This window comes from Lissotriton vulgaris, unplaced genomic scaffold, assembly GCF_964263255.1.
Source record: "Lissotriton vulgaris unplaced genomic scaffold, aLisVul1.2 SCAFFOLD_3435, whole genome shotgun sequence".
In the NCBI taxonomy this organism is placed as follows: Eukaryota; Metazoa; Chordata; class Amphibia; order Caudata; family Salamandridae; genus Lissotriton; species Lissotriton vulgaris.
Genome location: NW_028249752.1, coordinates 1 through 13,141, shown reverse-complemented (window position 1 = coordinate 13,141; position 13,141 = coordinate 1). Strand labels below are relative to the sequence as shown.

Genomic DNA, 13,141 nt, shown 5'->3' with positions numbered 1-13,141 from the left:
TCCTGAAGAAGGACACGACCTCTGTCCCCAATAAGAGGCTGCAGTAGTGCAGCAGAAGTACTCAAAACTTCAACCTCCTAGATGGCACTTCAAGGACACTGGGTGATTCCGACCCCAATCCTGTGTGACATTCACAATTAAAAATTCTTTAATAGAATCACTACAAATAGCCGTAGGCCAATAACGCCTAAGCATTGTTTGTATTCACCATAATAATCGAAGCTACGGTCAAGATTCACAAGATGCCCAATGAGGATCACGTTGAGTTCATGTGTGTTTTTCTTCCATTCATCCAATAAACAAACAAATGTATGTGCTATATTAAACCACAACTGCATAGCACACTGCAGTATTTCTTGATGCAGGAACAGCCTGCAGAAGAAGTAGCCATTCAGGTTTTCACCAACGTGTCACCTACTTGAAGTGCAGGTCTTTGAAGGTGAAGTGAGTCTCAACGATGCCGGTGGTCTTCACCCTTGTCCGCAGAACATCTTGCTGTGTAGGGATGTAATCCGCTCGGGCTATCCTCTCCAGATCGTTCAGGTAACTGCAAAAAAAACAAAAAACGTTAATGCAGGACACATGACGGAGGGAAGCCCCAACAAGCAAGTGGCGGATGAGCTGCAAAAGTAGCACAGTCGCCCACAAGTGTCCAACATTCTGTTGGTAATGAGAATCTGGGATAGACATTTATACTCGATGCATAGCTACAATGAGGCAAGCAGCCCTGGGCCAGAAATAATTAAAAACATTTTGGGCTTTTAGTATCTTGTTTCCCAAAAACAAAATGACTGTTCTCTTTACCTGCCTTGGTGGTCTACTGTATACAAATTTGAATGCCAATAAGCATACTCAAAGTAAATGCAACACACGAAATGCACTGTATTCCATTTGTCTTTTGGGCAAGCTTTCCAGTCAAAGCTTCTTTACAACACCCACACACAATCGAGGGGATGATGCGCAGAGCAACATTACACCAGACAGCAACTACAATGAGAGTGAAATCATACACAATCAGAAAGCAGCTGTCCTTTCATGGGGAAATAGATATCCAGTATGCCATTACATGAGACATCTCTCAGTCCTGGATTTTTAGGCAACCCGTTAGCATTCTGGGACTTGTAGTTTTACTGTTTGTATCATTAGTATGGGTGAGTGAATCCCAACATGCAAAAGTGGGGTGATATCGGAGGTCCCACGAATAACTGTAAACCACAGAACAACTGTTCACAATGTTACAGTGCATTCTAAACCCAGGGTGTTAGGTAATAATTAGGCTGTGCGGGTTTAGGTTTAAACATATAATAACTGATAAAACTCCACTGGAAGAGAAATAGCCCTCACTAGTGAAAACATATAAACACCGGACAACCACAAACTAAATTCCATTCAAAGAAAGGAAAAGGAGAGTGAAAGAATCATTTTTATTTCTTCCTGAAGGGGCAAATACACTGTAACTTTGTTATACAAGGTAGCTGTACGAAAGACTGGGATAGTATTCTGCTTGAGTTTTGGTGTGTAGGGATGTCACTAAAATATTGTTTCTTCTTCCTTTTGTGGTCTTTGGTCTAAAGATACAGGGGTTAGAAGCATGTTTTATGCGTTTTTTATCTATTTTATAAACTGTAGAGAATCAGGAAACATCAAACGCATATTTGATTTTTTTTAGCTAAGTTTGAGTCTTTCACTGATAGGAAACATGTAGGTTTCATAAGAATCTTTCCCAATATGTACCATCACATTTACCCACAGAGAATGGGTAATAACCCTTGATACGTCAGCCCCCTTCTTTTCTAGTGAATCAGTATTGATAGTAGGTGAATTGCCAAACACCCCAGTCTTTAAACATTCAATGCAAGATATAGTGACAGGTATATGTGAAAAGAGTGCATTCACAAAGCATCTGGGATAGAGGTGAAAACATGATACTAGACTTTTGGAAAACATGTAAGGCTGTGTCTCTTGGAATGCTGCTGCAAAAAGGTCTTACCAAGTTCAACAAAGATTGGAGTGATATTGTATGTATGTGCAGTGATTCAGCTACGAATATGAACAAGTTGTGATGACCTGTCAAAATCGATGTCTGACCTGAAGTGCTTCCCTGTAAGAGATCCTTGCCGCTTGTTAGATAGTATGCAGAAATCATCTTAAATTCTTCAGCGTTAATGAAGAATGCTATTGACTTTTTAGTCCATTTTGGTGCACTGTTCCTTACCTTAGAATTACCCCAGGCATCAGACTGGATCCAGAAAGTTTTTGTCAGCAGTACCCCAGTGCGTCGGTAGGTGTCGTTGTGCGGCTCCACGTACATCGTTGACGTCGTAGTCGATGAGATGACATCGCTGGAGCTACTTAGACGTGCCCACGTGCACAGACGTCAGTTCTGGACACAACTTTTCGTGCCAGGAGCGCAGAGCCATGCAAGATACTGACCACTGGTCCATTGAAACTAGGGCCCTGAAAGGGATGACCTTACCCTAAAAATCAGTTCGCAGAACGGGGAGGATGGGTGGGGCGGTAAGGAACCTATCACTAACTAATGTTTCTTACAGATATATCATTACCGAAGGTAAGTAACTTGTTCATCTGAAAGAAACACGTAAGTGATAGATTCCTTACCTTAGAATATATACCCCAGCAATACCAACCCGGGTGGTGGGTCTGTGAACCAAGATCACACCAGAAAGTCACAGAGAACAGAACGGCCAAAGAAGCAGTCTCTCCGGTCTGGACTATCAAGGCAATAATGCTTAGTAAAAGTGTGCAGCGAGGCCCACATGGCTGCCTGACAGATGTCCTTCAGGGGAACACCACGTTCCAATGCAGTAGTAGCTGCTGTCACTCTGGTAGAATGGGGGCGTAACCCCCGGACGTTCCTTTTTAGCCACAGAATAACAGGCCTTGATACACAAGAGGACCCAGCGGGAGATTGTCCTCTTGTGTACAGCCTGGCCTTTCTTGGAGCCTACGTAGCCAACAAAGAGCTGGTCATCCACCTGGAACTGTTGTGTGCGATTGAGGTAGAATGAGAGCGCACGTTTTGGGTCCAGACGGTGGAGCCTCTCTTCCTCTCTGGAAGGGTGCGGAGGCCGAAAGAAAGTGGGCAAGGTGATAGTTTGCACGAGGTGGAAGGCAGTGACAACCTTTGGCAAGAAGGAAGGACAAGCGCGAAGAACAACCTTATCTGGATGAACAGACAAAGGGAGGCTTTCAGGAAGGAGCCTGGAGTTCACTCACGCGCCTAGCAGAGGTGATGGCAACCAGGAAAGCAGTCTTCAAAGTCAATAAACGAAGAGGACAGTTGTGAAGTGGCTCAAAAGGAGCGCGCATCAAATAAGTAAGAACTAGATTCAAGTCCCATTGTGGCATAACAAACGGAATAGGAGGGAAAAGGTGTGTAATGCCTTTGAGAAATCTATTTACAACAGGAGACTTAAATAGAGAGGGCTGATCAGGGAGTCTGAGAAAGGCTGACATTGCAGAAAGGTAACCCTTAATAATGCCCAGAGCAGAGCCCTGCTGGGCCAGAGGAAGATGGAACAAAAGGACTTCTGAAAGAGGGGCAGAAAGGGGATCCACAGCCTTTGCTGTGCACCATGCCACAAATGTGTTCCACCTGCAGGCGTATACTGATTTAGTGGAGGGACGCCTGGCTGCCAAAATAATATCACAGACTTCAGGAGGCAAGTCAAATGGAATCAAAGGTTGCCGCTCAATCTCCACGCATGTAGGTGGAGGCTGGACAGGTTTGGTTGGAGGATCGTCCCCTGCTGCTGCGACAGAAGATCCTCTCGAAGATACCAAACTCTTCGAGCCCAGTCTGGGGTCACAAGAATAACTTGGGCCCGGTCGCGCCTGATCTTCTTTAGCACTCTGGGTAGAAGTGGTATAGGCAGAAAGGCATACAATAGACCGCAGCTCCACTTGTGACAAAAACCGTTGCAGAGCAAGTGCGTATTAAGCACGATGTTTTACAAATTATAATCCCTTGAGTACCAAATGAAAGGACACCACACAAGGTATATATCAAATAGATATGTATTTATTCTAAACACAACCCGTCTGCACTTTTTATGAGGTCAAAGGTAAAAGTACAATACAAGTTACTCAATTAATGTACGATAAGTTGCACAGTATAGGTTATGCCCTAGGGGCCTCACAAACCATATGCTAAAATAGTCGTATAAGAACCATATGCTAAAATAGTGGTATAAGAACCACAAGAGAATTAGAAAGCAGGCCTGGGGCCTGTGGAATCGCTTGGGCTACTCTAAACAACCAAAGGTTAGGAACTAGGAGGCCCACGGGAGACGCGTGCAGTGTCCAAACAAGGCTGCGGGTTACCATTGACTTTCTATGGGAAACGAAGAAGTTACAAATTTACAAATCAAGGACACTTCCGGATGCTCACTGCCTGCTGAGTGCTGACGTCGTCTGAGCAAACTCGGGTCAGTAATTCAAGTAAGTTCACAAGCCCAAGTAAGGCCCACGTGGGCATTTTTAACTTCTAGTAAATTAGTAATACGGTTGCAGATGTGCGCTCAACATTTCACTATCCCGAGCAAACTGACTAATTTCTTGGCGATGCAGTGACGTCTGATGAGGGAGTTCGGAGCTGTGCTGATTGTGTTGCATTTTGTGTGCTAAAATCCAGTGATGGCAGTTCGTCGAGATTCAGGAGTGCGTCCTGCACACTCACACTCCACGTGTTTGTGAACTTGTGAGTATTTGTGGAGTGGGATTCAGGTGACATGGTTTTTTGACTTGTGATGAGGTTTACTTTCATAGTGTGTGCTGCACATGAGTTGAACCAGGTTGTTGCGTTTATCTGAACCCTTCTATATACCAGCATTTGTAATGTATATTCCTTCATATAATTTGTTATATGTTATGTTATGTGATATGCTGTTTTGTAACGCGCACAACTACTACCGGAGTATCCGGGCGCGGTATACCGCTGGGGCTAATTAAATGCTGAAAATGGGCTGATAGTGTAAATAACACACAGCACCAGTTTTCATGCAATCTGTGATTTTTTGGGGTGTAATTATTAACTGTGTTCTAGCAAAATGCGTGTATAAATGCTTAACTCAAGGCTGTTTAATCTATTGGAAAATGGTAGATGTTACCAGGCAGCGGGGTTGCCAAAAGGTAAAGGTACAACAAAGTATGGCGGCATAGTGAGATCTCTAGGCGCTTTACTTTTTTGCGCTCTGGGGACTGTGGCACAAACATGGAGGATTCTGGCCATTTCCATCTTCCTTGCTCAGGGCCGAAAGTGGATTTGTTCAAGGGACGTGGTCTGAAAGTCTTTTGGGCGCCTGTTGTCCTGCATTCGGCACCGGGAGGAGGGCACTTATGAGCGCTTCGCTTCACAGGTACTATTGAGATTGAGATGCTTTGTGAATGCTGCCAGATGCCATATACAATGGGGTTAAGGGTGTGTGATCGGCGTTGGCAGTGAGGTGCACTGAGCGCTGTGTTGTGCAAGTAACACAATGCCATGTTTTTTTCGGTGGATTTAAAATTGTTGCTGGGAATCCCTGACCTATATTGCTACCTAACTTAAGAGCATTAATAACGAGGTCGGAAGGATGAAAACAATGAGTGATCTGGCCACGTTGGGATTCGGACTCGAGTATTAGGTCACACTCTGACCTCTTGCATTAAACAAGCGAGCGCGACACACGAGTTGCCATCACAATCATTACATTTTATTTTTGAGAGTTGCTATATTGCGCATTAAGAAGCTTTCGTTCAATGCTGTTCTTTGGTGCATAGTGAAGTATGTGGGACATGCAGAGTGCATGTCCTATATGTAAACTCTGAAGAAATACTGCACGCTTGTTTCACCCTAAGGAGAATTGTTTTCATACATAATATATTTGTTCCCTTTAATTAATAAAGCGAACACACAGCCACATATTGTTGAACAGCGTGCTCAGACCAATACACAGTATGTATTACTTAACAATACCTAATCTGCTATAACTTCTGTTAAAAAAGGAGAGCCGGATCATGTGACTCACGCACACTTGCACACAATATCACACTTACCCACACACCCTAAAAAACTCCTCAAACATACACACTCGCCGACTAGTCACTCAGGCGCACTTCTTTCCACTCCCACATATATTGGCTTGCACAGTCCATCTGACTTAATTGGTGAGGAAGCGCATTCAAGAGTCTGTGAAAAGAAGCTATGGGAGAAAAAGATATGCATATGGAAGCAATATGGGTGCAAATGTCTAATGTGGTAGGAGCATAACATGCATGACTGAGGCACTTTGAAGGCCACTACCCACATGCCTCAGCAATGTTTTATACACAGTCTCACAATTTCAGAACTGAAACATATTTTGGATATTATTTTCAACAAAATCATTGTTACTCTCCATTGACAAAGCCAAAAGTCATGTCTTGTTTAAAATGTATGTCAGTTGCTGGGATATATATCTGCAGGCAAACACTTTAACAGCTGCTTTATTAACCTTTTGCTTTCTCAATTATGCTTGAAAATGCACCATTTGCCAACTAATTTTTGAAAATTTGTTTGGGGGAAGAATCCCGGCCCTTTTGCCACCAGATACTTACCCGAACTTTTACGCCTCACCACTTTCAAATGTCACCAGCCGCTACTGGAAACGACTGCCTGGGGTGAGCTCCCCTTCAAAAACCAGTCGTCGAGATAGGGGAAGACTAAAACCCTGATTTACGCAGATGAGCTGCGACCACCACCATCACTTTCGTGAACACCCGAGGGGCGCTGGTAAGGCCAGAAGGGAACACAGTGAACTGAAAGTGCTCCTGGTCTACCGTGAACCGCAGGTAATCCCGGTGGGCCGGCAGGACGGGGATATGGAAGTAAGCATCCTGCAAGTCAACGCTACCATCCAGTCTTGCGGGTCTAGAGCAGACAAGACCTGAGCAAGTGTGAGCATCTTGAACTTCTCCTTCCGGAGGACGCGATTGACGTTCCTAAGGTCTAAGATAGGACGCTGGCCCTAGTCCTTCTTTGAACCAGTAAGTAGTGGGAGTAACAACCACAACCTACTTCTGGCGTCGGAACACGCTCAATGGCCCCCTTGGCCAAGAGGGCCTCAACTTCCTGCTGGAGAAGTGCCAAGTGATCCTCCGACATGCGGTGGTACTGAGGTGGCATGGCTGGAGGGATAGTCGTGAAGGGGAGGGAGTAACCCCTTCGGACTATCTGCAAAACCCCCCTGTCTGAAGTGATGGTGCGCCAATTGGGGAGGTGATGGCAAATCCTGCCACCCCCTGGCATTTGGTGGGCCTGAAACACCGGACTAGGAAGGTTTGGAGGCAGTAGCGGCAAGGGAGGTGGTGGACTGACCCGCCCGCTGGCCCTGTGACCCACCTCTAGGGGATCTTTATGCTCCCCACTGTTCATGTTTCAACTTGTGTACCAACAGGGCAAGGTACATGCCCAGTTAACGCACGCAATGCGCAGATGAAGATTAAAATGAATTACTCAGAACAAACACGGTGTGCACACCACCACCCGTTTTTTTGTTACAATGTATTGCCCTACAGCTGGCAGTGCACCCGAGGAAAACACAGGAAAAGTTGAAATTGAAGCAGTAACATCGGAAACCACACGCATATCGAAACAGCATGATTTTTACTGATTAAAAGCCTTGGACTGGATGAGGAAATTGGCAGAAATAAGTGGGAATAGACATATGCAGTTTATATTCGAGCAACTGGAAACACAATGATTAGCTTTATTTTTTATATTTGACACTTGCTCACAGTTTGTTAGAAGACTCATGTTAATGTTTTTCACTACAAGATGCAAAGTATGATGGGAATTGTAGGCAAGGACTTTCATTCAGGTGCAAATCATCAGAGATAGTGGGGGAGGAGCGTTGGTTTTAAACAGTGTCTTCACAGAGTGGAAACTTCATTTGCATTTAAACGCTGAACGGAGAGGGTTAGGAAGAATGTGGTGTCGAGCCAGGTATGTGAAAAAGGAAGTGGTTTAATTTGAAAAAAACGGGTGGAGGTTTAAATGTGAGTAAAAACGAGTGGGAAGAGAGGAGGAGAAGAATGTTGTAGAGCTATGAAATTGATGTAATCACAGTAGGTTAAGGAGTAATACAAAACCAGGGAAACGTTTTTTTCATTGATTAGATGAATGTGAGGTACTGCGTCGTGTAGAAATGAAGATTGAAAAGGGAAAATAACATAAAAAGGGCGAGACAGAGGTAATGGGGAAGTTCAGACAGGAACAAATGTAGAAGGGCAGATGAAGGGTACTTATTAAAACATGGGAGTGTTTAACTGCAATGCTCGTGGAATGATGTTAGGGGTAAACATAGAACGTGGATTAGCATATGTTGTGATAAAAATACATGAGGGCACTGAAAATGTAGATGAAATCCTGATTGTGATTACATGGGGTTTGTCACTTGGGGGTATATGGGGTTTTCTTGCTTTTAATGGGGGCACTGAAAATGTAGATGAAACACTGACTGTGATTACATGGGGCCTGCCACTTGGGGGTATATGTGGTTTTATTGCTTATAATATTGCGCGGTATTGAAGGACTAAGGACTGTATATGTTTGATTCAGGACCAGTTTAAAATTAATGAACCTTTGTGTGATGATTTAATTGCAGTTCCCCTGACGAAGGGCTATGAAAAGCCCGAAATGCATTGGGTATTAATAAAGAAATGCTGGCTCGACGAAATCTTGAGTTTTGGTCGTATTCCTGATGAGGCCTGTGGCACGCTGTGAATATATGAAGCATCCAATACGCATGATTTAATATGTTTGTGGAATATACAAGTGAAAAGCATTGAAATCGACTGGATAAAAATGGCTAAAAATGGTTAAAATGGATTAAATCGATTTCAATATATATTTTGGAAATTGGGGCAGGATGTAATATCCTTTTCAGCAGTGCGACTGGGAGTGGAGCATCTTTATGCTCCCCACTGTTCATGTGCCACCTCTAGGGGTCCCACGTCCGCAGTTGCGCTGCGACTGGTGCTGCGCAGGCCTGTGGCTCTGAAACAAACGTGTTTGGGCGCCGCTTCCTTTGCCACATAAGGAGCAAAAAGTAGAAGCGCAAGGAGTCCGCTTGGCCGAAAGGCCTAAGGACTTGGCCGTAGCCCGTGTGTCCTTGAAACGCTCCAACGCACTATCTGCCTTGTCGCCAAAAAGGTGAGTGCCATCAAAGGGCATGTCCATCAGAGAGTTCTGGACATCCCAAGAAAAGTTAGTCATCCTCAGCCAGGTGTGGCGGCATAACATCACTGTTGTGGAAATCGCTCTGCCCAGCGAGTCTGCGGTGTCAAGGCCACAACGAATTGTGAACTTGGCTGCGTCTCTCCCCTCAGGAATAGCTTGGGAGAGCACAGTGCAGGCCTCCTCCAGACACTGAGGCAGCACCTGCGCAACCGTGTCCCACACAGAGTGGGAATAACGGCCCAAGAGGCATGCACTGTTCACAGAACGCAGGCCTGAATTGGCGCGAGTATACATTTTCTTCCCAAACTGTTCCAGTTACTTGGATTTCCTGTCTGGTGGTGCGGAAGGGAATGCGCTTGGGGAAACAGAGGCCTGGACAACCAAGCTCTCAGGGGGAGGGTTGGAAGAGGAAAATGGGGTCGCCCGGGGCCGGGCGATGGCGTCGGGCCACGTTCTTATCCACAGGAGCCCCTGTGTTGGGCCTGGGCCAGGTGCGAAAAAAACATCCGAAAGTACGTCATTAAAGGGCAGCAACAGCTCCGTAGAGGAAGACGCCGGCCGAAGAACTTCTGTCAGGACGGCCACTGTAGGGAGCTTGAGATGGAGAGCCTCGGCTGCTCTACGCAACACCATAGACTATGTACCACCTTCCTCCATAGCCATGGTCGGATGAGACAGTGTGCCAGGTTCTGGAGTAAAATCCAGGTCACCTGCATCCTCTAAATCCTCTTCCCAGTACTGGTCTAACACGCACCAGGCTGTGAGAGGGTCCTCAGACCCCTCCCAGTCCTCCCCAACCTTCCGGGCAGGCGGAAAAGAGAGAGGCGGATGGAGAAAGGGATACACTCCCCATCGGCGTCGGTATCTGCGTCGATCGACACCGGTCTGGCTCCGTCTCCATGTCAGGGTGGAAGCCGGGGAGGGCGTCGGCCATGGAACTGGCCGGTGCTGTAGACGTCGATGTCAGTGGAGGACGTACAAGGCCACCCGACAATGGCTGGGATCCATGCATGGTTCCATGGGGGTCTCGTGGCGTTGAGACCGGAGTTGTCGACGACGTCGGGCCGGAGTGGTCGACGACGGGGATCTTGTGGCGTCGAGAACGGAGTCGTCGACTATGTCGAACCAGAGTGGTCGACGACAAAGAGCGAGGACCCCCAGTCGGAGCTGCGGGGTACGATGGGCCAAAATGGCGGGCCATGGCTGATAGAAAGTCCTGTAGCTGGCCCAGAGTTGCCGACGGACCTGGGAAGGGCGGGTAGGCCGTCAGCAACTGTGCAGACTACGCCGGAGCCGCGGGGTGGTACACCCTCAGCCATGTTGCTCGACTGGCTAGGGGAAGGCGAAGAGCGATGACGCTTCTTCAACTTCTTGTTCTTCGCCTTACCTGACTCAGAGTGCCAAGACTTCGTCAAACGACGTGGTGGTGGCTCCGCGACCGGTCCCTCGACCTCCCACGGGACCGGGACCTTAAACGGCGCAGAGCCGACTCCCAGGCCACCAGCAACTTCCTCGACTGGGGAGAAACAACAGCCCTCATCCTCCTCGACCTCTCGCCCACCTTCGACACCGTCTCTCACCGCACCCTAATCACGAGACTCCACAACGTTGGCATCCAAGACAAAGCCCTGGACTGGATCTGTTCCTTCCTCACCAGTAGAAAACAGGGAGTCAGACTCCCCCCCCCCCCCCCCCCCCCCCTCCTCTCAAGATCCAGAGAGATCAGCTGCGCAGTGCCTCAGGGCTCCTCTTTGAGCCCCATGCTTTTCAACATCTACATGCCCCCACTCGTAGCCATTAACAGGAGCCACAGACTTAACATTGTTTCCTATGTCGATGGCACTAATCTCACTCTCTCCCTCATCAATGAGCCCACTATCGCCAGAAACAACTTTCACAACAGGATGAAGGCAGTCTCCATCTAGATGAGAGATACTTGCCTCAAGCTCAACTCGGACAAGACCAAAGTCCTCATTCTGAGGCCCAACACCTCCGCTTGGGAAGACTCCGGAGCTAGGAACTCCCCCCACACACCCACTGACCACGTACGAAACCTTATTATCATACTTGACTTTTCGCTCACCATGAACCACCAGATCAATGCTGTCACCTCATCATGCTTCCAACCTCTTCGCCTGCTTCGGAAGACATTCAGATGGATCCCCACTGAGGCCAGGAAGACGGTCACCCATGCACTCATCAGCAGACTTGACTAAGGCAGCGCACTCTAAGCAGGCGCCACCCAGAAAATCCTCAGGAAACTTCAGAACGTCGCAGACAGACTGGTTCTCAACATCTCCCGCTGCAGCCACATCTCAGAACACCTACAAGAACTCCACAGGCACTCAGTTGACAAAAGAATCACCTTCAAGCTACTCACACACGCCTACATAGCCCTGCACGACGTCGGACCAGCACACCTGAACCATTCTTTCTCATTACACATACCCGCCTGACACCTCCATTCTTTTTCCGAAAGGAGAGGATTCTTCTCCCCACTTCTTTGACTCTACACCACTATGTGGAGCCCATGAACACACACACAACAACCTGCTTTAGACAGTAGGAACTGCATACAACTATTTGTAGAGTTCTACTAACGGGTATGTATGCTGGACCTGGATAAGTAACAGCATGTACCTCCTTCCCTTTTGATTTACCTCCATTCTGCTCAACTGGCCCTCGCCACAATCCCTCGGATCCGCAAGATCAGGACCGGCTGAAGATCTTTCTCCTGCATAGCCGCCCAATCCTGGAATGCCATGCCTCTCCACCTCAGGCTATCCCAGTCTCTGACACCATTCACTTAGCCGAGCTACATTGGCTACCTCTGAAGCAGCGTGTGGCATTCAAGGCCCTTTGCCTTGTCTTTAAGGCTCTGCATGGAGTCGGGCCCAGACCTCTGCAAGCCTTGTTCTCTTGGTACACTCCTAACAGAACCCTTCGCTCTGCCTCAGCCTGTCTGGTAAAAGTGCCTAGATACAACAAAGTCAGAACTGGGGGCAGATCCTTCAGAGTCGCAGAGGCTAAATTGTGGAACAGTCTGCCCATTGACATCCGCCAAATTTCACAACTCCTCCCCTTTCGGAAACGTATCAAGACCTGGCTATTTCCCTAACTCTATCCGCCTGCCACTCGTTCTTGTTCTCCTCAGTTAAGAGTATTCTCCAGCGCCAGGAAACCTGCAGGTGTCAGCTGCGCTATATAAATATTTTAAATAAATAATAAATAAATAAACTAAGGATCTCAAGACCTGGCTCTTCGAATGGACCACAGCTCCCAGTCAGACCTGCAACCCCTCCTCCCCAGCGCCTTGAGACCCTCATGGGAAACTATGGGCCAGATGTACAAACCTCTTATGAGACGAAAAGTCTGACTCTTATAAGGGCCTTTGGCCCTTTAGCAATCGCAAGTAGGATGGGGTATGAAAGGGGCCTCTTATTGATGAATTTGCAAGATATATTTAAAAGGTGTTCGACTTCCATCAAAAATGATTGATCAGTTACCAGTTGTGAGTTGGGGTGGTAAGTGATTTGCCAAGGTAAAATAGGTACCTTGGGACAGATTCCACTTTAGGATCTGTGTTGGTAACCTCAGGGGAAGGATGTACAGGACCTAAATGGTAAACTTTAATTTTTTATAAGATGATCCTTTAATGGATAAAGGCTGTTGTACAAAAAAGGTTTCCCATTTAAAAAAGAAAACATGGACAGAGGGCTGGAGGGCATCCATCCATTCTAAGGAAATCAAAGTGGGGTCGCACATTGCAGCCCGTCGAATAAACATTCCTTTGACCCATGTCGTTTTATGAATTGGCAATTTATAATATAGTCTATTAGTACAGAGGTCACATTGCAAACTGCTCTCCATTTGCAAAGCAGACTGGTGCAAATTGACTATCCCTGGTTTGTAAACAGGAAT

At 46.8% G+C, this 13,141-nt stretch overlaps 1 protein-coding gene across 1 annotated transcript in view; it reads right to left on the bottom strand.

Annotated features, from left to right (window-relative positions):
• Positions 1-1,803, bottom strand: part of LOC147663491 (guanine nucleotide-binding protein G(i) subunit alpha-2-like) — an 87,169-nt gene extending 85,366 nt beyond the window's left edge. The window contains exon 1 of the mRNA XM_086950411.1: positions 419-1,803. Within this exon, the coding sequence (XP_086806537.1) occupies positions 419-690 (272 nt within the window). The 5' untranslated portion in view covers positions 691-1,803. The remainder of the gene's footprint in view (positions 1-418) is intronic.
• Between the last annotated feature and the right edge of the window lie 11,338 nt (positions 1,804-13,141).